General features: G+C 40.6%; 4 protein-coding genes across 8 annotated transcripts in view; 2 read left to right on the forward strand and 2 right to left on the reverse strand.

The window, feature by feature from the left end:
- LOC118425717 (serine/threonine-protein kinase NLK-like) overlaps positions 1-1,232 on the reverse strand; it is a 28,695-nt gene extending 27,463 nt beyond the window's left edge. Inside the window, exon 1 of one of the 2 annotated variants that reach the window (XM_035834764.1) lies at positions 831-1,232. In XM_035834764.1, the coding sequence (XP_035690657.1) occupies positions 831-1,018 (188 nt within the window). In that variant the 5' untranslated portion in view covers positions 1,019-1,232. The remainder of the gene's footprint in view (positions 1-830) is intronic. The other variant, XM_035834763.1, reaches the window with a different exon arrangement.
- A 55-nt stretch (positions 1,233-1,287) lies between these two features.
- On the forward strand, positions 1,288-13,000 carry LOC118425712 (carboxypeptidase D-like). Of its 3 annotated transcripts, XM_035834755.1 has the most exons (11): positions 1,288-1,447; positions 2,046-2,296; positions 4,942-5,039; positions 5,681-5,853; positions 6,583-6,767; positions 7,318-7,485; positions 7,851-8,003; positions 8,371-8,516; positions 9,014-9,139; positions 10,240-10,295; positions 11,528-11,657. In XM_035834755.1, exons 2-10 carry the CDS (start codon positions 2,098-2,100, stop codon positions 10,252-10,254), a joined length of 1,263 nt encoding a protein of 420 aa, XP_035690648.1. In that variant the 5' UTR covers positions 1,288-1,447; positions 2,046-2,097; the 3' UTR covers positions 10,255-10,295; positions 11,528-11,657. The 3 variants fall into 3 exon arrangements, with proteins under 3 accessions (XP_035690648.1, XP_035690646.1, XP_035690647.1); XM_035834753.1 differs by lacking the exon at positions 10,240-10,295 and having other exon boundaries at positions 11,528-13,000; XM_035834754.1 differs by lacking the exon at positions 11,528-11,657 and having other exon boundaries at positions 10,240-10,894.
- Positions 12,258-19,324, reverse strand: LOC118425725 (malate dehydrogenase, mitochondrial-like). Of its 2 annotated transcripts, none has more exons than XM_035834779.1 (9): positions 19,138-19,324; positions 18,211-18,463; positions 17,644-17,753; positions 15,412-15,537; positions 14,913-14,990; positions 14,400-14,498; positions 14,112-14,162; positions 13,585-13,686; positions 12,258-13,064 (listed from the first exon to the last, which is right to left on the reverse strand). In XM_035834779.1, the coding sequence occupies exons 1-9, from the start codon at positions 19,213-19,215 to the stop codon at positions 12,939-12,941; spliced, it is 1,023 nt and encodes a 340-aa protein (XP_035690672.1). In that variant the 5' UTR covers positions 19,216-19,324; the 3' UTR covers positions 12,258-12,938. The 2 variants fall into 2 exon arrangements, with proteins under 2 accessions (XP_035690672.1, XP_035690673.1); XM_035834780.1 differs by lacking the exon at positions 19,138-19,324 and adding an exon at positions 18,820-18,837.
- A 144-nt stretch (positions 19,325-19,468) lies between these two features.
- LOC118425731 (serine/threonine/tyrosine-interacting-like protein 1) lies at positions 19,469-24,229 on the forward strand. The gene is made up of 9 exons (XM_035834789.1): positions 19,469-19,768; positions 20,351-20,409; positions 20,566-20,665; positions 20,839-20,907; positions 21,166-21,233; positions 21,550-21,695; positions 22,876-22,976; positions 23,295-23,407; positions 23,923-24,229. Exons 1-9 carry the CDS (start codon positions 19,657-19,659, stop codon positions 24,067-24,069), a joined length of 915 nt encoding a protein of 304 aa, XP_035690682.1. The 5' UTR covers positions 19,469-19,656; the 3' UTR covers positions 24,070-24,229.
- The last annotated feature ends 6 nt before the right edge of the window (positions 24,230-24,235 follow it).

Genomic DNA, 24,235 nt, shown 5'->3' on the forward strand with positions numbered 1-24,235 from the left:
ATGAATGCAAATGGCTGCAGATCCCTCTCCAAGTGCTGAAATATGTCGGCTGCCCAAGCCAGGCATTAGGGCTGCCCCTGGGCAACAAGGGGGCAAAGGCTCCAGGACCAACGATCCCACCATAATAAGGGTCAGCAAAACATACCAAAATACTTCTGCACTATTCTTAAACTTTTAAATAACGATACTTCTACATCTCCATCGTGGCACAAAATTTGTATGGTGGTCGAAAACAAGAAAATTGGGTAGCTTTGCGGCTTCGAGTTTGTTGGTATCAATATATTTTCACACCATCAACAAAGCGCATGGCCAGTGAACGGTCCAGGGGGAACAATAGGCGTCGCTGAACAAAAGGAAATGCACACCGCCAAGCTATGTTCCCCTGCAAATGTAGCGTTTCCCTGTCTGTGCATGATTTTGGGAGCTACAGGGGCCGGAAAAAGCTTGCATGAGGAGTCACTGCCCAGAAAATGCATACATGCGCATTGCTGTTTACTTCGCCACACCACCATCTAAGTTTTGAATTTAAATGGCCAGCGTAAAAAGCTGCATACTTCCAGTTGCATATTGACGATACAAACAAAGAAAAAACTAGCAGAGACGTGGAACCGGATTCTGGTCTGGCATGCACAAATTACAATCTACGGTGCAGAAAAACACATATGCGTGATATCATGAGATAGCGAGGTGTACGCGAAGCTTGCGAAGAGCTAGCCGAAATTTGTAACATGAATTCTTCAGCTGACATGTAACAATTTGGGGTGGTGCACAGCACAGGCGGAGACAGATAGAGCTCAAGTCGAGCTGGGAAGTCGGGATGCAAAACTTACCAAACCACACCAAAGGCTCCATATCCGATCGGCCGGTCGGGTTCGACGTCGGCCTGGCCTCGAGCCTGGCCGTGTCCCTGCGCAGCGGATGCCGCCGCGGCCGTTGGGAAAAACGCCGGCTGAGGCGGCGCCGAGGCCCCGGGCCCCATCCCGTGGAACGCCGCCATCTGCCCACGACAAACCGCCATGAGCCCACTCTCTCGGCACCCAGCGTGGCCTCTCACCACCACTTGTCAGCTCAGCACTGCTCCATGGTGCCCAAGACTCTCTCCATAAGTTCTCAAGGGAAGGAATGAATGGTTGGCGGGCTCCGTTCGGGCCCTGTTACCGGGCGGGCTAACCGGCTCCACACGGACGCACCACGCGCTCGACGGGCGGCGCTTCAGCTGGGATAGCCCGGCCGCACCACGTGATCTCACCCGCACCACGGGACAAGGTGGGTCTAAACACCCGGCATGCACCACAAATACATCACGACTGGGGTGAACCATGGACCGGGACCCGGAAGTGGATGTGATAGGGGGTCCCAAGGCCAAGGTTTGGGTGGAGAAACTTGGCATCACCAAAAACTACCAGATGAGCCGCTGACAGGATGGTTGCTGCTGATGTACTTACTGGTAAAGTTTTATACATTCTCTTTGAACAAAAATGTTGTGGAATAGCCTTTTTGTCAATGGAGGGACTGTCAGGGAAGCCAGAAAATTTTGTTGATGACTATTCAATCTTCAATCTTTTAAATGATCAGATTCAGATGCAGTAAAGTGATCAGAACATTGTCCAGTCTGGAAGTTACGTTTAGTTTTACATCAGGACTGCATCAGGAGAAAAAGACATTATAAACTGACTCCATAGCCATAGTGTCAAATCATCTATTAATATTAAAGATATAGTTGCACTTTGTAGACAGTTGGAAGTAGGCCCCATTCTGCCACAGGAGGTAATTAGCCTTTTTGTAAGTCTTTCAAGTCATAACAAGTCATGTTGGTGTTTTTAGCTTTGACAATTCCGTAGCCGTGAGGAGGATCATAGAAAATGTAGGACACAAGAGGTAATGCGGGAAAATCATGCATAAAAACACTGAGCCGTACCCTTCACTCACTAAAGAGATTTCAAAGTTTGCTATTACCATAGCAATGATCCTCAGTAGTCACATGGTCTGAAGTTTTCTCGATCCATTGTTCTGACATTCTTTTGTTGTATTCTTTGTGTTCACAGGGAAGAATTTTAATCTGGCAGTAGGAGATCTCAGGGGGCCTGGCTGAAAACAATGATGTCCCAACCAAGGACGACTCCCAGCTTGCTGCTACTTCCTCTGTTGCTTTGGTTGCCATGGTTACCACACATTTTGGGGCAGAATGTCCCGTTTGAGTACCATGAGTACTCCCAGGTGACGCAGGTGCTGCGGGAGTTTCATCAGAATTACAGCGACATCACACACCTGTACAGCATTGGTCGATCTGTTCAAGGTATTAAAACAGGGAGATATCCTAATTTTTGTGGTACATGTATGAAAGTTTTTGCCTGGTATCCAAACATATCATAAATGCTGAATGTTGAGTCTTCTTCATCCATTTCTGCAACAGAGGATGAAAGAGCTACATTAGGTTTGAATACCTGAAGCTGTGAAAGTTTATCCAAGTTCATCTGTGTTGGTGTTCAACATGGTTATTGAATTAAAACTTTATGCCTACACTTGTCAGCACTGAACAGGACTACTTTGTGAGAGGAATCTAGGGGGCCATCTGCATCAGGGTACCCCTTATCAACACCATCAGAGATAGCAGGTGTTATAAAATCTGAAAATTCAATGTACTAATTTTTTGTGTTCGATCATGGAACAGAGTTTGAACTCTGCAATGTTGATATGAAATACCCCATCTATTAAAAAATACACTTGAAAAATTAACCCACGTAATTTCCATGCAGCAGATTTTGACCGATGACCAGTGATGGTGAGAACAAAGGCATAGAACCTGCTGGGTGGAACCATGGCATTATGTAAGACGTCCTTGGTGGAACTACTGATTACATGCGATAAATCAGAAATAACATATAACTTTCATTTGATTAAAAAGATTCCTGTCCCCATAACGTTTAAATACTTCCCAGAGCCTGGTTAGGTCCATAACACTGACACTCTAATTACAGTCTCCACATGACAAAGAGTGCGATGCATAATTTATCATGTCAAAATTAACTGTCTGCAGCATTGATATCACATGAATGAAAAAGGACAGCTGTACTTCATCACAAAACCAACACCTTTGAAAGGGCCTGTGAATCGTAACCAGCCACCATTGTTTCACGCAAATTGCTTGGGTTGTTTGGAATTTTTTTGCCTTCAAGGCAGGTCATTCTTTTGACATGCAAACCAGAGGAAAGGTTGAACCTTTTTGGCTCACTTTGCAGTCACAAATCAAGGGCATTATTTAAAGGAGCTTTTGGCTATATGCTGATAGTTCTGCAAACTAGGAATACCAAGAAGGTTATCTTTCTTTAATCTCCTTGCCTATGCACAGAGAGATACCAATAGTCTTGGTACTGGCAAGTTCTTTGAGTGTGTCTTCTGCTCCACTTTTTTACTAAAGAGTTAACTTGGAAAGACATCTATAAGGCTAATATAAGGCCCCGTTCATGATACAAAAAATGAAACGGTTCTATCGGTTACTATCGGTTAGGCCAGCTGAAACGGATAAGTTTTGTCATCATGGACGGTCCGAAACGGATCTGAAGCGATAGGAAACGGTTTGTTCGGAACCTCCTCGCGAGGTAGTATTGAAACGGTTTCTTCCTTATCCGGAATTGCGAATTTGTATCATGAACGCAAAAGCGACGCGATCCGTTTTACATCCGGGCATGTGCGTTCATATTTGAGGGCGCCACGGGGGAAAAGTACAATTTTTAATCTGTCATTCGGGTGTTTCGGCCGTGTTTTCAATTGTAAAATTCGTTTTTATTATCGGGCCGCCACCTAGTCGAGTGAGGAGCCAGCAGTCCTGATATCGCAAGGGGAATGTGTCAGCAGATCCAGTGGAAATGTCATAGCATGGCATATATCGGGACCACAATGTTTTCAGAGCCATTTTCAATGTAATAACAGAACCCAGCTTCGAATACAGTAAGACATTGGTTCAATTTCGATCAAAGACCAACAATCTGACACAGAAGTACAAGTTTGGGCAAGATCACAACAACCTCAGGGGTCAGAGGTCGCATTTCCGTGCATTACCATGCCTTTTCAAGGAACTGAAACGGTTTGCAAGTTTGCATCGTGAACGCAAAATGCAAACCGTTTCCTGTCGTTTGCTGTCGGATTTCCAGGCCTAACCGATAGAACCGTTTCATTTTTTGTATCATGAACGGGGCCTTAGTTACAGTACATGTACATGTCCAAGATGGATACTAGTCGTATGTTCATATGATAGGTACTAATTGGCATGACAGTCACAAAGGCCTTTATTGCCATTGTGCCATCAGTTCTCAGTCTCATAATACCTGGTCAGCTATGGAGAGATCATCAGTTACAATACATGATTGGCAAGTGTCAACTGAAAGATTTGCATGTCAGACATCATTCACCCAGAGTATTCAAGTGTATCAAACAAGTGTGAACCTTGTTTACTGTGACTTTCATCTCTCCTTTCCTGGCTCCTTTTCTTTAGAGATAAAAGGCCAAACAAGGGCCTTTGTTTTCAGTTCTGGGCAAAGTTACTTTTGTTTATTGTGTTCTGTCTTTTTAATTTGTTATTCATTATAATCCTCCTGGACCTGTGCTTTTCTTTTGGGTTAATTGTTCTGTCAGTCTTTCAAAGACTCTTTGTGTTTTTAATGCCTCAGGTAAGTTAATGACTCTAAATGTACCTGGATCCCAGCAGAAAAAATACTCCAGTACATGAAACAGCCTGTCGTTGGATTCAGAGCTTTTTAAGTGGGCCAAGATTACATGAAATTGTGCTTTTAAACATAATGTTATCAGTGCTAGCTGTTACAAGCCTATGATATGAATTCAAATACTTATTTAGATAAACAATGTTGCTTCCATGATACTTACACAATATGATATCAATATGTCTTTCCTTAGAATAAGTTCTCTGTATAATTGTTGTTGCAGGAAGGGAATTGTGGGTAATTGCAATCTCAGACAACCCCACAGTCCATGAAGTCGGTGAGCCAGAGGTCCAGTATGTGGGGAACATACATGGCAATGAGGTATACACATGCAGTTGATATAAAGATTAATGTTAAAATTCTACATTGAAAAAGGATGAAAACATGGCATGGGAGATACAGCAGAGGTTGGTACCATCTTCCTAGCCTAATCTTGTTGCTTGGTAAAAGATTAAGCCAGGAGTTACAATAGCCTGATTTAATCGCGCTTCTCAGGCCCGTCGTACATTGCCGCGCCTCCGGATAGCGGAGTTTGCGTTACACAGACCAGAGTTACAACAGAGGATGGTACCCAGGATACAGAATATAAGCTTCCATAGGGCTAAGGAAAAGGGAACTTAATAGTGAAAACAAGGCCATATGTAATGTCCAGACTCCTGTGTTCAAGAATTCTACTTTGTACTATCAAGGACCTTAAATCAACATGTAGATGTACATGTATAATGAAGAGCTCAATCCTGTAGATAACTGTCCGTTGTCAGGTGATAGTCATCATCAGTCATGTGATCTCCAAGACGAGATCTGACCAAGGACGTTGATCTGACCCAGTTGAAGAAGAGACAGAGCCTAAGAGGGCATCTCAAAAGCTCCCCCAAAGGAGCAAGCTTTCTTTGTGTGCAATGTTTAAATGTTTCCTCAAAAGTAAAGAACTTTAAATGAAGATCTTGTTTCTAATTTGACAGGTGATTGGTAAGGAAATGCTGCTTCACCTGTTGGAGTACCTGACAGATGGTTATGGGAACAATGACACCATCAGCGGCTACCTGAACACCACCAGGGTCCACATCCTCCCCGCCATGAACCCTGACGGACTGCAAGGCAGCCTGGAGGGAGACTGCTATAGCTCCATCGGCAGGTAGGAAGGAACCATTTCCATAGGGGAGGTTAGCTAGAGTTTGTTTGTTTATTCCGATCTCCAATTAGATTTTACAATGATTATCATAAACTGTATTCTTCCTGGAGTCATCTAACAACATTACAAAACAGTCAAATAACATAAAGTCAATAAAAGTATACAGTATGACTATGACACGAGAAGAACTGAATGTAAAAATGTAAAATAAACTCAGTGAACAAGAGTCTTGTTACAGTAACTGTAAAAGCATTTGATTTTGATGATAAGGGGGAATTGAATTTTGCGGTATTTGTAAGTCTGTGGTGCAAACAATCGGGTAAGCAGACAGAAGACAGAACAAGCATTTTATTGCTGTTTTTCTATGTTTGCATAGACTGCAAACATCAAACCACCACGAAAATTAACATTCAGTATTTGTTTTTGGACAGGATGGAGGGTTTCCTGAAAAGCAGGGCATTAGCCCAGAGAGTAATACCTGGTTAAATAAATAAATGAAATAAATGAGTCTAAAATGTTCCTTGTCAATGTATACTGATCTTGGTCTAAGCAAATGGTTTGTCAGATTTTGTAAAACAATATGGTTTCACATCATGACTCAAGAATCATTCATAAAGAACCAAGGCATCATGGGGTCTAGGACTGATACATTCACAGCAAGAGTAGGAACCCTGATTGTAGCTTGGCTTCCACAAGATGACCATGCAATTCTAACTTAAGTCTTTCTTTCAGGGAGAATGCTCGGAGCTATGACCTGAACCGAAACTTTCCTGACAAGTTTGAAGTGAACACACAACCCATCCAGCCTGAAACAGAGGCCATCATGAACTGGACCAGGAACATACCATTCTCCCTGTCTGCCATCTTCCATGGTGGGGCGATGGTGGCAAACTATCCATGGGACAACACACCTTATGGTGACTTTACAAACAGTTCTTTACCATTGATTTTAAATGTCCATTCACAAAGACATGTTCCTAAGATTGGGTGTAAGAAACAAATACTGGCAAGGTTTAATACTGTCTAGAATCACTAATCTGGCTTCATATTCTTTAACCTTAGTTTGTCAAAGATGTTTCATTATGACTGGTTAGTTTCAATCAAGTCTAAAGGAATTTTCTTTGACGTTGAATTGCCTTGGACAAATTCACTAGCCCAATTGTCCAGGGCAAGTGAAAGTGCCTATCAGGCAAGTGTGTATCCTGCATCAAGTTTCTGATAACTTGTTAATTTTCACAGTCATGGTATCAAGCATTGGTCAACACAGAAAAATAGAGCCACCAATAGAGGAATTTCATTGCTGGAAGTGGAAATACATAGAAAAATGTCATTTACACTCCGGACGAGTGAAAAGTTGGTTCGGACAAGTAAATTTTTTTTGTACTTGCCCAATAGGACAAATGAATTTTAGAAAACTTGTCCAACCTCAGTTGGCTGAGAGTTCTGACAGCATTTGTTGCCCTACAGGACAGAGTGGCCCGTCGATCTACAGTCGTTCCCCTGATGATGACATCTACAGACACCTGGCCCTCACCTACTCCCAGAACCACGGCAACATGCATGAGGGCGATGTCTGCTCGGGGGATTTCTTTGAAGATGGCATCTCCAATGGGGCAGACTGGTACCCATTGAGAGGTACCGTAACATTCTACAAATATTACATGTACCAGTATCTTGTGTTTTTAAGTTGGCTAAGGGGTACCTCAATGGACTGCAGTACATTGGCATCATTGCTGTGTTCTTAATTGAATTTGTATTACTCTTGACTTTATAATGGGCATATCATGCAAAATGTACTAGTATGACTTAAAAGACAACTAAACACACAAAGTGGGAAAAGATTCATTTTCCTCGATGAAATTTTTTGAGTGCTCCGTCAGATCGCTCAGCCTCAGCTCCGCTCTCAACACACCACAGGTTCAGTGAGATACTCCCTTATTGTACAGTGTATGTACTGGGTATCTGAAAATGTCTGAAAAATAAATGGCCTGTTGATGCAGGAGGAATGCAGGACTGGGTGTACATCCATGGGGATTGCCTGACGATCACCCTGGAAGTTTCCTGCTGCAAGTATCCAACTCAGGACAAACTGAGGGACCACTGGGTTTGGAATAAGAATTCTCTCATAGAACTTCTTCTGCAGGTGCATAGAGGTAAAGTAAAGACTTTATTCTTCTGGTTTCACGGTGTTAGAGGATTCCAGTACTAGTGTGTATGCAATGTGTATATCAGTAAACTAAAACATACTTATTGTACTACTACTACCAATATTAACAGTCCTTCTGCATTCCCATACTGTCTATGAAATAGAAACATGAGCAACCAATGTTTCTGTCCAAACAGAACAGGTATTTTCCATAAAACTGTGCAGTTCAGTTTATCCTCAGTGAGATGACATCTGTGTCTTTATGAGATGTCATCTAAGTCCAGCTAGTGCACCGGTTAACACATCCACTTAGTTATTACTTAGTTCACCAACATCAAGTCGCAATTTTCTTGACCTTTTTTTCATCTTTGCAGGTATTAAGGGCCAAGTGTTCATCAATGGAACAGACACTCCAGTCTCTGGGGCCACTGTGACCATAGGGGATAGGGACAACTCCTTCCACACGACGTCTGCTGGCGAGTTCTGGAGGATTCTCATTCCTGGCCAGTACAGTGTGACGGTAGGCTTTAGGGTTCATTACCCTATTTAGCTGCAGTATTGAAGATAGTGTATATAAAAATAGGTAAATTCAGGTTGTCATAGTCTCATTCTTGAACATTCAGGTCATAACAACTCATTCCACACAGTAGCTCACTTTGTTAAGTGTCCAGAAAGTACAATGTAAAGAATCATTTTGTCCATGGTGGCACAGAATGATACTTTCAAAACAGTGATACCACTTTGGGTTCAGGTAAGGGACTGATACTAGGGTCTTAACTGACCTAAAAAAATTGATTTCACCTACAACATCTAAGAACTAGCCTTAAAGATGCTAGAATTTGAATGGACCCTGGACCCCTATATGCAATAGTGACCATTGCTCTTTAGGGTTCAGTAATTGTTGAAATGAAATATGGATATGAATCCCACTTCTGACACCATGTTGTGTGAAAGTTTTGATGTGAGATGCTGTCAAATTATTTGATTCAATGTGTAAATATGTCCATCTGTTCTCAGGTTTCCAAAGCTGGTTATAGCAGTGAGACCAGGACAGTGACCGTACCTGGCAACCTGACGTTCAGTGCAGTGATAGAGGACTTCTACTTGGTTGAGAACGGCACCAACTCAGCTCTGAATGCTTCTGTACCGTCCCTTACATTCATCATTACCTCAGCACTAATATGCCTGCTGAAAATGGAAACTAACTTTTTATAAAGCCTTGGAGAGTCTGTATATATTTTTGTCTTAATGTAACACAGAAAGCGTGTATATTTTTATACATTTTTGTAAAGATCTTATTGTAATGTGCATGCATGTGCATGGCAGTGACTAACAGACTTTAAAATAAAGAAAATACTGTATACATGAACTAGTATGTTGTAACCTGATATATGTAGAGGTAGATATACATGTACACGTGTAGTTAGTTGCAGATATTGCAGTTAGAGGTAGATATACATGTACACATGTAGTAGCTAGTTAGCTGCCTATAGCTTGTAACCCGTTGTATTGCTTTTGTTGCAATTACAATAAAGAAAGGAAGAATTATACTATCGTGATCGAGGGATGGACCAACAGAGATTTTGGCAAATTTTGGACTGTTGAAGTTCTTATCGATTTTTGTATCGCTCCTTTTTTTTTTGTCTTTTTCAACATCAAAATCCTATTTAAAAACGTCCCAGATATGTGATGTTACCAGTTTACAGGCAAGCTAAAAGTTCTGTTCTTGTCAATATCCAGTATCTTGGCAATTTGGAACCATTAGGTATCATGAAGTGGTCTTGTAATCAAATAGTTTTAGAGAAACCAATCAAAGGCCTTTCACAAGTAGATTGAAAAAAATCTTTGCATAAGATGGGCCCAAAGTCAGACAAAGCTATTCAAAGCTGCTTAGACCTTTTAGAATGCAAGTAACAATGGATGATTAAGTTGATTATTATAATTTATAAATTTCAACCATTTTGTGTACATATTAAAAAAGGACCAAATGCTGGTTTGGAGTTTTGAATGAATTGCACTGTGTGATGCTTGCAGGAATCTTCTTGTTGTGGCTTTCATAAGGCATGTCTGAGGTTTATACATTTACCTCTCCTAATTGTTCATGACAACTTCACAACATTGCACAGTACAACTTGACATGGCCATGACACCATTTGACCATAAACTGATCATGCACGTAAATTGGTAACCTTACTTTACAATATTCTGTTTCTATTTTCACACAAAAACACCTCACATTCTAGCTGGTCCTTCCCTGAAGAACGAAGTTAATCTATGAAGAATGGCTCTGCTGAAAGATGTAAGATGTAACACTGCTTACACCATGTGTCATTCTGCAAGACGTTTGGAATGTAATAGTAGTATTTCCTGACATATACATTCATCTGAAGAGAAATGCTCCAATGAGGGACAGATCTAATCTCCAAGCACATTCCTCCGGTGGCCAATTTTACCCCTCTGCCGGCTGAAGTCCTTCCCCAGCTTATGTTACTGTTTTATGCCACCGGAGGAATCTGCTTGGAGATTAGGACAGAGCTAGCCAAGGCTTCCATTCACTTCTTATATGCAGAGCTGAGCCAGCATCATGGATTTCCTCTATTGGTCTCTATTCACTGAGCTGAGTTCTAGGACGTGGTTTCAAATCTGTGTATAAGAATGATCGCTCTAAATCACTAGTTTGCAAATGTGTGAGCGCGTATGGGAAAAGGCAGATGGTAAACAGAGGGGTACACAGGCTAGGGCAGATCCAGAGCACTGAACTTGGTATGTTTTCTGAAGATTGAAAAAAAGTCATTGCAGTATGTTACCCCAAAAAGTCCCTTGATCTCGGGAAGTGTCTACAATCATGCATTTTATGTGTCAAAGTCTTGACCCTTAAATAAAAGAATCAAAGCAGCACCGACCCATGCCCTGTTTTTACTTTACATAATGAACTACAATTCCATATTGTTAAGATGTCAAGAGTTGTAACAACATTAAGATGTCAAGAGTTGTATAGCACTTCGTTTTCCATTGAGAAGAAAACTTCCCTGCTCCATTAGTATTCAGAGTGCAACACAATGTTGGGATCCATGGCTTTTCAACATCTCTGAATTTCTTTACCTTTGGTTATATTATAGTTACGGTAAAATTATCAAGCATTTAACATGTTTGAAAATTTGTGATGTAACAACATGTTACCAGTGTCCATAAGTTTCTTGCTGGAGCCACATGAATCAGCAGGTGAAGTGGAAAATCTCCAAGTGCATGCAAGGAGGTTCAATCTTAAAACCTCATGCTGTGGGTAGCGATCAGTTAAATCAGAAAAAGAGTTTTTTTATTAAACCACAATGCCTTTAAAGATATTGTAAAGGTCAAGCAGTAAGCAAGTTCAAGTTTATCTTGTAAAGATCAATTGAAGTGACCTGGTCCAACGTTTATTATTTGGATAGAATTAATGTTACACAAAATTGTATACGGCTTGAATTTTGGTTTAGTTATATAGCTGTACTGTGCAGAGTGGCTCAAAGGTTTCTAATGTTTTATCTGTAGGAGTCCACAACAGGGGAATACACCACTGAGACCTCTCCTACAGCCACTGTGGGGAGGGAAGCAAGACACTTGGCGGGAAATGGTTGCAGACTGCAAATGGCGGATTATCTTGTAACTCTTCTAAATGGTGCTTTGATAATGTTGATATGCATAAATCATGTGCTGTACACTGATTAAATTCAAGGAGGCTTCTTCATTGATCATGGTATGATCATTGATCATCACTAGAGATTGCTCATTCTGGCAGTGAATCTCATCAAATTTTGGTGCCAAATGAACATACATTATGTTGTATGAAACATACCTATTACTTCTGGTGCAATTTCTCCAAAATTTCTTCCAGATAACAAATTCTTTGTAATGGATTGAAGTGATTGTTGATTCCAAATGTTGTTGTAATGGTACGATTCAGAGTGACAATCAGTGGTTTGACCAATGAGAGAGTAGCTGCATGTCTGTGGAATATCTGCATTCTTATACATGTATTTATATGCAAGTTTGTAGACTAGGTAAGCATGATACACTATCGGTAAACACATCTATGTGTTCTTACCTCTCATACCCATGCAAGGCCTTTGTCATGCATGTTGCTTTTATCTAAAATCTCCAAAAACATGGTAAGGTATAACTCAATCATTGTGAAGTATTGTTATCACTCTCCAAAATTGTCAATGTGTCAGAAGGTAAAGTTTGTATGAAGACATTAAAAACATCACGCAAACACAAGTTGTGAAACAATCAGGGTCTTTCTCTTTGAAGTTGTGCTGTTGCAGTACTATAGACAATCAACAGGAGTCCTCTTAATCACGGCATTGATGTGTGAGCTGTTCAGAACAGCTGCTTAGAAAGTGGCTTTATAAAATTCCTCTTAGTTTAGATATAGGATAACTTAGAGTCATTCAGATCTATGGGTGAAACTGGTTTCATAGGAAATGTGCAATCGATCCTGCAATTCACATAAAACCACATGCTTGTAAGATATGTATTTGTTACATTTTCCATCATATCAAGTAAACTCTCTATTTCTACAGGTACACCATCCTAGTCACCAGTACATTCCTAGACCATATTGACAGCATAAACTATTCTTTCAACACACCACATATATATATAGTTTATTTAGATAGTAAATCCATTTCATTCTACAAAAGTCATATCAATTTGAAGCAGTTGTGTTGAGGTATTCCACTATCCTTGGCTATGATCCAAAAGACCTCTGCATCTGATTGACAAGAAAATACTGCTTTTTCATTGTTGTATGCACTGTGTAAAAACCCACTTCTGTTGAAGTGAAAAAGTCCTGAATATCAAGTTTGAATGGTACTGCGTCTGCTACAGGAGTTGATGCGGTATGAAAGCTTCAAGTCACAGCTAAGCTGATGGAGTCATGGCAACTATTAGAAGACAGCTTTTATTGTGAGGCAAACTTCTCTCCCTTAGCGATGGAACCCTTGAGTTCATCCATGGCATCTGCCACCAACTTTGTCTCATAGTCACTCAGCTTGCCCAGTCCCAGGTTCCTCTCAATGCCATTTTTCTGTTGTGGGAATACAAAAGTCATAAGTAACCTCTTACTTACAGCACAATGTTTTAACTTAAGGAACACTGAAGCATACTACCCTGGGTGACATCATTAGGTTCTAATGAATTTTGGGCAACTCCCGTACTCTTTGCTTACCCTTTAATCATCTCCAGGCTTATTGGTAAGTTACGTGAGCCACTGCAAACTACCATAAGTAGAATGGCCCCAGGTCAGAAAGCACAAAACAAAATTGTCAGAGGACAATGATTTAAGACAAAAACAATATTGTTATCCGCAATCAGAGTTCCATCTCGACACAATCAAGACAATGTTTATAAAAAATCAAATTGAATGCTGATCAAAAATCAAATTAAATGTCTGTAGACTATAAACACATGACTATAATCCCATTTGTAAATTTCTTTGTATGCAAAAAAAATGAAAGAACCATAAACCTTGTAGCACAAAAACATCATTAAAGCAAGTTTGACCAGTCATTTTCTACGTTTTTAAAAACTCAAACAAAGTTTCTTACCCCCAGGAGAAGAGGAGTGGAGAAGTAGGGACACTCCGTCTCAGAGGACTTGATGAAACCACACTCAATGACTCCTTCCTTCCCATTCAATGCAGCAAGGAGCTAGACATAAAACGGGGGACAGGGAAGCAGTTGTTATCTGTAAGCAGTGGCTTTGTACAGAAACAAGTGTAAGTGCAAGTTCAATCTGATTAGATTACATCTATTATAAGACTAGTTCATATATTTTTTCTTACATCATAATTGACTTCACACAAAGGTACTAATAGACCAAAGTGACCAGAACTAGATAGGGAATCCAGAAAAGAGGATGTGTTTGTGTTTGCAGTTGAAATAATTTTGTAGCACATTTGAAATGCATATTCAAACACAGAGCATCACAAAGTTGCAATAGAGAGGTCACCGCAACACCAAAATCGCTGCACAAACTTTTCAATTTACGATAATGCAAAAGCATGATATTCACAATGACATCACAAAGGACATTCACAACATCATGAGATTACTAAAAAATAAGACAAACTTACTGAGTTGGTAAACCTGGCCCCCGCATATGCCATGGACAGTGTAGCTGACCCCTATATGAAAAAAAAATGCGCGTGATGAAAAGGCCCATACGTACATTCGAAGTACATGTAATACAATTTGTAGAATACAAAAAAAGGATGTGTGCATCTGGTTCTAAATGTCAAGTATGCATGTTTGTACCATGTTGCCACGAAAACATTTAGAAAGTTCATTATGAGACTTGTCAGATATACCACTAGTAGGTAGTCCATATGCATTACACATAGTGAATACTAGGTAATACTTACAGCTCCAGCCTTTGCATTGACAACTTCAGTGCCAGCATCCTGGATTCGCTTGGTCAGATTATCCAGTGTCTCTGGATCAAACTCCACAGACGGTGTAGCCTGGTGAGAAAAAAATCATCAAGAATTTGAATAAAAAGCAGCATTTCAAAAAGCAGGGTGATTTTTTGTGGTTAAGGTAATGTTCCCCTTGTGTTGACAAATCTTACTCTATGGTGGCCAAACTACCCAGAAAAGTCTTCATATTTGGGTAAATTTTCACTGTTTTCCAACCAGCATATTTAGTCTGGTCTAGACAAACTTTTCTTCAAACAAAACCTCTCATTACAATATATAAAGATGGAAAAGAAATCTGACGTACAGAAAACTGCTGGCTTTTACACACCACAGCACACAGCCAACACAACACAACAATAACATTTCTTTTTGGGTGGAAGGGTAGTAGTGGAAGGGGCAAATCACAAATATATTACATACAAGTATTAAGCAGACCCCAAGGACAAAGCCGTACCTTACCTGAGAAATGAGAGGGATGATGGTCTTGCCTGCATGACCTCCGACCACTGGAACATTAACATCCGCTGGGTTCAGGCCCTGCAGGGACAGGATGTCTGTTATAGACGTGGTCTCTCCTAGCATAACATTTATCAACTTATATCTACAGGTTGTTGTATCATTCATTTGGACCTTCAAGTAAAAATCCTGACGATAAGTAGTTAAACATATCATTTTTAAAGAATATTGAATGATAATATCTACAAGATACAGTAAGACATTTCACTTGGGATATAAAACTTTTGGAAATATTTGCCATTTTATGTCTTTTCAATCGAAAATAACCATTCAAAATGTTTTGTTTTGTAGTTGATAGAAAAGGTTCAATGTTTCTTTTCCATCAACTACAAAACATTCTCTCTTGCTAATGTCTGCTAATGTCAAATATTCAATAGAAGACGAAAACATCCTACCAAAAGAAAATCATTTTTTCATACATTCAAATAGCCATTCACATTACCTTCAGGTTAGCCACAAATGTGTTGGCCCTGACCACATCCAAGGTGGTGACCCCAATGACCCTGTTGGGGTCGTAGGTGCCAGCAGCCTTGCACACCTCCGAGGCAATGGGCACTGTGGAGTTTACCTGGGGATGGACAAGTAAAAATTTGAGTTATCATACCTAACAATGTCTACTGTGGAGTTGACCTGGGTAAGGATAAGGACATAATGAGTTATCATGGCTAACAATGTGTATGCTGTACAGTATGAAGTAGAAGGTATTATGTACAGTACAGGGCTGTTTACATGGTAAACTGTGGAGTTTACCTGGGCATGGACAAGGAAATACGGATAGCAATGTCATGCCCGTAGCCAGGATTTTGGTTGGGGGGGTTCTTTTTAGTACTTGTGGGACCATCGAGCGCCGCAGGCGCGAGACTCACGCCGAAGGCGTGAGCTGCCTAGGGGGGTCCGGGGGCATGCTCCCCCTGGAAAAATTGAAATCATAACCCTCTGAAACGCCATTTCCTGCATTTTGACGGGCAAAATTCGCTGGCTAAGTTCAATGGAATTTGTCTTAAAATACAAAAGGTTTTTGGCATAAGTCTTTGAGGCCGACTCCCCCGACATATTTTCGCCATGTCTGATACCAAAGGTGGGAGGCGTTGCAATGGTGGTCCGGGGAAATTTTGAAATCTGGACCCTCTGAAAAGCCATTTCCTGCACTTTCTGGGGGCAAATTTTGCTGATAGACTCACTAGGATTGAATGAAATGTCTATCAGTGAATGATGCAAATCAGTCATGCCTTTGAAAAAAATCTTGGACATGAAAAAGGGGACCTTTGAGCATGAAAAAGTGGACCTTTGAGCATGAAAAAGTGGACCTTTGAGCATGTGGGGGGGTTCTTCCGAACCCCCCGAACCCCCCCTGGCTACGGGCATGAATGTCTATGCTCTACAGTATAAAGTAAAGTAGATTCAGTTGTGTGCTAACTGACATCTTTCTGCAAGGTATATTTGTGCAAACTTCATGCACTAGTTTCATTAATAAACGCTGTTGGTTAGCTGAGGAATAAATTCACTCTACTTGATCATGTCTGCTGTGTACAGCTACTTACACAGTGCTACCAGAGGTATAAAATATTCATAACGTGTTAGATAATTTCAACAAGGCTGGTGAGTTGAATCCAAGTGTTGTGAAACTGCCTAACCCCATTACCAATACAAATATGGTACAAAATGGCTACTGTAGCCAGCTGAAGGTGAAATTACAGACAGAAGGAACAATTTGAAAACATGGCATGTACCGGTATATGACAGTCATGTTGCTTACCAACTTTGTGAGTCAGACTTTCGTACATACAAATAGAACTGCATCCTCTCTGAGGCATCATGATTTTATGAGAACATAAACATGTAATTGTTTTACTACTTTTTTAGGGGGATTAATATAGAGGCAGCAGCATTTCATGTTGTTCTAGATCTTTGGTAACTGTCACATATGCAGCATGTAGAGTTAATTCAGAAGGGCTCTGCTGGAAAATTTCCAGTGAGCTTTTCCCTGATGGCTATCCAGCAAATGCCACAGCCTGACCTCGAACACTAAAGGGTTTCAAGGCAGAACAAAAATAGCCCTTGGTTTTACATTACAAGTTAGCCTCTCTGGCAATAACAGTAGGGTTTACTGGATGGACACTCCAAAATGGTTGTTAAAAATAACAATCTTGTTCCACTCTGCTTCTATCCCTGAACATGTAGACTGCTGGGCAGTGCTGGCTCATATTCTTTAGAATGTCATTGTCATCAGTAACTGACTTTGGTAGCAAATTTGAGCAATTTACAATTCATGTTGCTCCAAACTCTTTAATCACAAGACTTCAGGTCATAAGGAGATGAAATGAAAACCACACAAGGCCATTATGACACTTCTCTGCCTATATGTAAACTTGTACATCTGTGTCCTCCATAACATATGATTCATCGCGGACCACTGTCATCATACTATAGGTTTTAAATATTGTTATAACCCATCAGCAAATACTAAATCTAATGTCTGACCCTCTGAATATTCATAAAGATGATTCAGGGGACCGATAAAACCTCAATGTGGTCAGGTGGTCACTACAGACAGGATTTCATATGCTTGTGTCAACAGGAAAAATTATCTATGGGACAACCAGAAAGGGGTGATTGGCCAGGTGGTCTTCATGTACAGGTGGTAAATTGTACAAGTTTGGCTGTACTGACTTACAGGGTTAGTGATGAGGAGCAGGAAGGCAGTAGGACAGTGTTTGGTGCAGGCCTTCACCAGGTCTCGTACGATGGAGGCGTTGGTGTTGAACAGGTCATCTCTGGTCATACCTGTAACAGGAACATTCGGGTGTTTATTTGCACACATTCAGGTGGTGTATAGTAGAATGAAAATTTTAGAAAAAAAGCAAACTTTCAAGTTATGACAAACCTGGCAACTTATCCTAAGGGGGGGGGGGGGCACGTATTGAGAAATATAAGAATAACATATAAAAACTGGATCTTCTGCTGCAGTACCATGTAGAATGTACTAGGAGGCCCATTATTGAACGTTTTGCCAACCACCATCCACATACCAAATGTTTTAAGGATCTATCCACAGCTTCTCGACTTATGCTGTACACACACACACACACACACTGACACACACACATACGTACATACATACATACATACAGACACATAGCACATAAACATAACCTTCTTGGCATTTTTGGTAAATACAATTGGTTACGTATCAACACAGCACCGAAGGACAGATAATGACCGGGTATGACCCTCATCTTACCTGGCTTCCTCGGAACCCCAGCGGGAATCACCACAATCTCGCATCCATCCAGACACGCCCCCAGCTCCGCATCGCCAAGGAAACCCTTGACCTCGGACCCAGTCTCAATGTGGCTAAGATCGCAGGCCACGCCGGGAGTGTGCGCGATATCGTACAGAGCCAACTGGGTGATGACTGGGTTGTTCTTCAGCAAGAGGCTCAGCGGTTGGCCGATTCCACCGGAGGCACCGAGCACTGCGACTTTGTTGTTACACTGAAAGATAACAGTTGTGACTTTATAATCAGTTTAGTTAGTTTAAATACTTTAGTCAGTTGATCCGTAACCAGAACAACTGGATGATTTTTGGATTTCAATGACAAAGCCTGACTTACAAGTTAGAGCTGGAGATGGATCATCATGTACAGTACTGATGCTGAAAAAAGGTCACTATCTTTTTCAAATTTTTAATTTGTCATAGGGATAGTATCTAACTTCTTAGCCCTGATTAGATTAGGCTCCATTTTATCAGAAAGTGACAGATCTCAAAACATATCTTTTTCATATGATCAGAAATATCCACAATTATGGTTCAGCAAAATTATGCAAGTTACAATAATGTACATCAGTACCTTCAAAGTTACAGATACATCAAGGAGGTTATATACTATAGGTTACATCATCTGTTGCTGCAGTTAATGATGAGGTATGCAAAAATTATGCACATCAGTTTCCACCTTTCCACCATGTTTCTTTAGAGTTTTTCTTGACGATTATCTTTTGACCTTCATACGAACTTCAGTGCTGTACAATGTACAGTGCAAAGCGCTCGTACATGCCACAGCCTCAGGCTGTATCCCATCTGTTCATGCGGCCTTCACGTGCACAAAAATCCTACCGGCGTTTTACTCCTTTCAAAGAACGGACAACAAGCACCCTCCCAAACTCACCGCTGTTGTGGAGGAGAAGTTCCTCAGTGCCCCTGCTAGGGCGCCGAGCGTTTGGGGACGAGCAAGCCGAGAAAACATCGTGACAAACTTGGTCGCTGTTCGGTACAACCTTTCTGACCCACCAAAATGGCAGCAAAGGACGTCACAAATGGCGCATGCGTCAGAGGGTTACTGACGAGTCAGTGTGGTCAAAGGTGAAAGGTTGATTCAGGTCGTTGCTAGGACGCTTCCCTATGACTACTGGTATCATTCCGCCAAACGATTTACGCTATTATATGAATAGAATAAAGAATCTCAACATCAATGAAATCTAGAAGACTACACTAATATTTCTTGGTCTGATATCAGAATATTTTTGCCAGGAATGTTACCAAATTATATGTTGCTAGGGAACTTATTTTGTAAATCATTGCGTACTATCATTGTTGTGACGGGGTGTTGTTAGGTCCTTTGCCTGGGGAATGAACTTCAACAGGTGGAGAAGTTGTACACCTGTATTTTGAGTTGTTTGGTGACAACATGCCCCTGTCCGCCGGCTTGGTGCTGTGTGAGCCGACAGAACTGTACAATATCCTCAACCAGTCCACGGTCTACCCGTGTCTGAGTGATCCCAACTATCTGTTACTCCTCGGTAAGTAACGTTATCAACTTCAGTTCTAGTCCAGTTATATTGAAGTAAAAGAAAGTGCCATGTAAAGAAGCTATAACGTTAACAAATAACAACATGATTGTAACATAGTAACAATGTTGCTCTTTTCCTTTTATGAAGCTTCTGTCATTTATCAACTCTGCTTATAAGGTTTTCCTTGTATCTTTTTGTATTGATGTTTTTAATGACCTGATGACCTTATGTCTTAAGTACTATTTAATTCCAGTATTGAAATATTAATGTAAGTTGACTAATGTTATATTGATATTATGACACTTACCCAATGGTGCTTAGTGCTGCTGTAAGTAAGGAGATTAGTGTCACAGGGATGGTCATGCAGTGAAGAAACTATTTGTGGTGCTGCTGGTGCATAGGGAACACAAAAGTATCCAGACCATTTTGTTGCAAAGACTTTATAAGAAAGAAATGGCTCTGATAATTGCACACAACCCTGCACCCTTAAAATCATCCCTGGTTCAATCTTAGATACCTCTGTCATTGAAAAAGATACTGTAAGGTCATCAATATTTTCAAAGTTTGTATTTTGTTTCTTTTGTACCACAGATGCTCGGAGCAGTGAGGACTATGCCGTGAGCCATGTTCTCACAAGCAAGAAGGCATGGGTAGGGGCTTGGTATCTTTCCTCTCTCTCTCTCTCTCTCTTTTAAAGTGAAAAAATGACACCCCAAATCTTTTTTTCTTCTTCATAATTTCCATTCCTACATGAATACCACTTTACTGCATGAATTTCTTGCTGACATAAATGTTCTATCTTCCAGCGTAAGAATGGTGAATACCTGGTGCCTTATGATTCTGAGATTGAGTGTAAAACCCACTGTGTGGTGTATGACAGCCACACAAGGTCTCTAAAGGACAGTGGTAAGAAGACTATGTACTATATTGCATGAAGATAGCAAGTTATAAGTACTAGTACATAGTCATCCAGAAAATGTGCTTTTTGATTTGCCATTTCAGTTCAATGGTTTGATTCAAAGTTGGATATGCATAGGTTTGCCCATGCTAATAAACTTTGGTCTCTGATACCTTCACAGGGGATGCCATTACCTGTGCTACAGTTCTGGCTAACAGTGGAAGCAAGAATCCAGTAAAAGTTCTGAGGGGTGAGAGTTTTTAGGTTTTGATGCATCCCAAAAATTATGGTTATTTAAACATATCCTATAGTTACGTAGTCAAAATTGTCATTCTACTCTATGAAAACAAAGTTCTCGCTTTGTTGTCGTGTATAGAAAGTGACTATACAGGACCATTAATTTTTCAATGTAGGTAAAATGATTCCTCCTGACAGTACATACATACATTTGTATATGGAAATTGAAGGAGCTGAGAACTACAATTTGTATGTTTTTTCTTTTCTCCAGGAGGCTATGAGGACTTCTCAGCCTTGTATCCCTTCTTAAGAACACAGAAAATCATCTACATGCCACAGGTAGGTTAGAAAATCATGACAATCATTTGTGTGCAGCTTGAAAATCACTTTTCCTGACTGTCAACCTTTTCATTAGTTTTTTAATGCTGTAGAATTTGGCTATTGATATTGTCACATTTCAAAACTGGGGCCTGGTCAGGCTGTTTGCAGGGACAAAAAATAAAATAGTTACTGTGTATCAAGAAATAAAGACAAATTATGCTCACTCTAGTTTTGTTTACCTTTTTGTGTGTTTTATATCATACTTTTCAAACTGAATGGGCAAGCACTGTTTTGGAAATGTGACCATAACACAATCTTGTTTGCTTGTACCCAGGAGCTGGATGACTTGATGGTGTGGCCATGTGAGGTTCTCCCGGGACTTCTGTATGTGGCCAACTATGAGCAGGCCTGCACGGCTGTCATCCTGAAGGAACTCAAGTGTAAAGGATACATCAACGTGTCCACAGAACCTGACCCAAGGTGGGAAGTGAAACATTCCTTAAATTCTTACAATAAGGCCATGTTGATTTGATTATATGGATGACATCCTCCGGGAACTCCAAAACTGATGCGAGCGAGCGAATAAAAAAAAAAGTTTGGCCAAAAAAAAAAGTTGCCTTCAGTATGGAATCAAAGTGGCCAGGAAGGTTGAACATAGGACTAAACACACATAGTATGGCATACCAACAGTTAGGTGTAGGGACCAGTACATCATACGGGTGCAAAACATTTTTTCTTCTTGGACCAATCCGAAAAAACAGACCTGAAAAAAACAACAGAGGAACAGGTTTCGCTAATTACAAAATGGACACACTATGTCGGCAGCCATTTGGGGTCTAACCGGGGGGCCAAGAAGACAACAAGAGCGAAGTCAAGTAGAGATTATAGTCAATTGCACCAAGTTTCTACAGTCAAAGGTACAGAGACAGTTAGCCTTTATTACATGGAGATGGGATTTTAAAATGCAGTGGGAGTCCAATAATCCACCAAACAGATGCCTTTGTAGCAAAATTGACCAATTACCATTGTTTTGAGTATTGCCAGTTTTCAAGTTTCCACAGACAATCAGGTCCAGGTTCATGTCCGGACCTGGAAATGATCCTCTGGACCTGAATTTTATGTACTGGTACCTCCCCCAACCAACAATAGTCCTTTCACATCTTATTCTTTGACTTTAGATTCATTTTGGCATTCTATGGCATTAGTTATCTGTTTCCTGATACTTTTATTTCAATCTACGGAATATTTGTGCTCATTTTACAGCTGCTTTGCACAATTTATTGTGTGGTCGAAAACTTTTTTTTTTTTTGGAAATGGCCGAAAATTGGTGCGAGCGCGGATGTTATCCATATAATCAAATCAATGTGGCCTAATATACTTTATAGTATGGATGATGGATGCTTCAGCCATCAACCAACTTGACAGACGTCTAATCAGACCAACTGAACCCAGCACCCTGGTCAACTCAGCCCAAAAACCTGGTCAGCTCGATCCAACACCCTAACTCCGCCTGAGAGACTTAAGTAACCAGGGTGTTTGGCTGAGTTGACTATGGTAAAGGAACAAATTGTCTTGATCCCTATAATATTTGTTATAATATCTCAAATCTCCTATTCTACAGTCTGTCACAGTGTCACAACATTTGTCTCTCTATCAACAGCTTCCCAGGCCGTCAGAACCCTGAGGTGCTGAGAATAGTTGCAGAAGACTCCCCGGACACAGACTTGCTGTCCCATTTTGAGGAGGCCTGTGCCTTTATAGGTAAGGAGCTGACTTGATAAGGCATATATGTAACAGTACTTATTTGGCAAGGTACAGTCTTTTTTACTTAGGGATCTGCTTGACAGATGTATGACTACATGTACTAATAAATAAATGGAAAGTTACAATATACATTTTGAATCAAACTTTCCTTCTAGAAATTTGATTGTTAGTGATATTTTATTCACTTGTACACTGATTTTAAAATGGGCTGCCATTTTCTCAATACACCATTCATCATCTATTGCTTCATACCTAGAATTGTGATATTTAGACAATGCACCAGTTTTATCATCTGTCATTTTACTTCTTTCACAGACAAACAGAAGAAAGCTGAACATGCAGTACTGGTGTTTGACACAAGGGGGATCAGCAGAAACATTTGCATTGCATTGGCATATCTGATGCACCTCTACAGGTGGCCACTCAAGGTATAGTACTGTAAACTACTGGTACATGTAACTTATTTTTGCAGTGGTATCCATTTGTGGTAGGAGGAAAAAGTCTTTTTTCTGTGTTTTAGATTTGTGTACCGTACTGTACTATTCTGTAGTATAGTAGTTATACCTGGGAGACCTGTTTGCAGTGTCATCAATTTGCAGTGAAGAGGATCACTGGAAAAATAAAAGCACCGTGAAATTCTCACAATTTACAGTAAGCCCATGTTTAAGATTAGTTTCTGAAATCATTGTCCATATTTAAAAATCAGTTCTTTGTTCTACTAGTCAAATGTTTCATGCTGACAGGTTTATGGCTGTGTCTTGTCAAATGACAAGGTCTATCAGCTGCCACATGACAAAGAAACTCCAGGATGAGATCTACCGCATTGATGAAGGGACAGAGTACGTCTCAAAAGCTTCCCAAGCTACGAACTGCAGTCATGTGTATGCTGTTTAAAATTTTGTCAAAAATAAGTATGCTTCATGCTTCTTGTTTTCCTTTCCAGGATGCGTACAAACACATGCTTGGCTGCAAACACAACATCAGCCCCAACATGGGCTTCCTCCGTCAGCTGAGCCAGTGGGAGGAGAAACTGATCGGAGCAAACGTCACCAACTTCAGCGAGCGCAACTGTCATACTTGGATGCGTTGAATATGCCGGATTTTTGTTTGTCTGGATACAGTAGGAGATGTCCGTCCACTTAAAGATTGGTAAACTAGCTGGCTCTACCCTTTGAGCCTGCAGAGATGGTATGGTCCATCGCAGAAACTTCTCATAAGTATGGTGTTTTTAAAAGACATGTATATCTTTTGTAATA

The sequence above is a fragment of the Branchiostoma floridae genome, chromosome 11 (assembly GCF_000003815.2).
Source record: "Branchiostoma floridae strain S238N-H82 chromosome 11, Bfl_VNyyK, whole genome shotgun sequence".
Taxonomy (NCBI): domain Eukaryota; kingdom Metazoa; phylum Chordata; class Leptocardii; order Amphioxiformes; family Branchiostomatidae; genus Branchiostoma; species Branchiostoma floridae.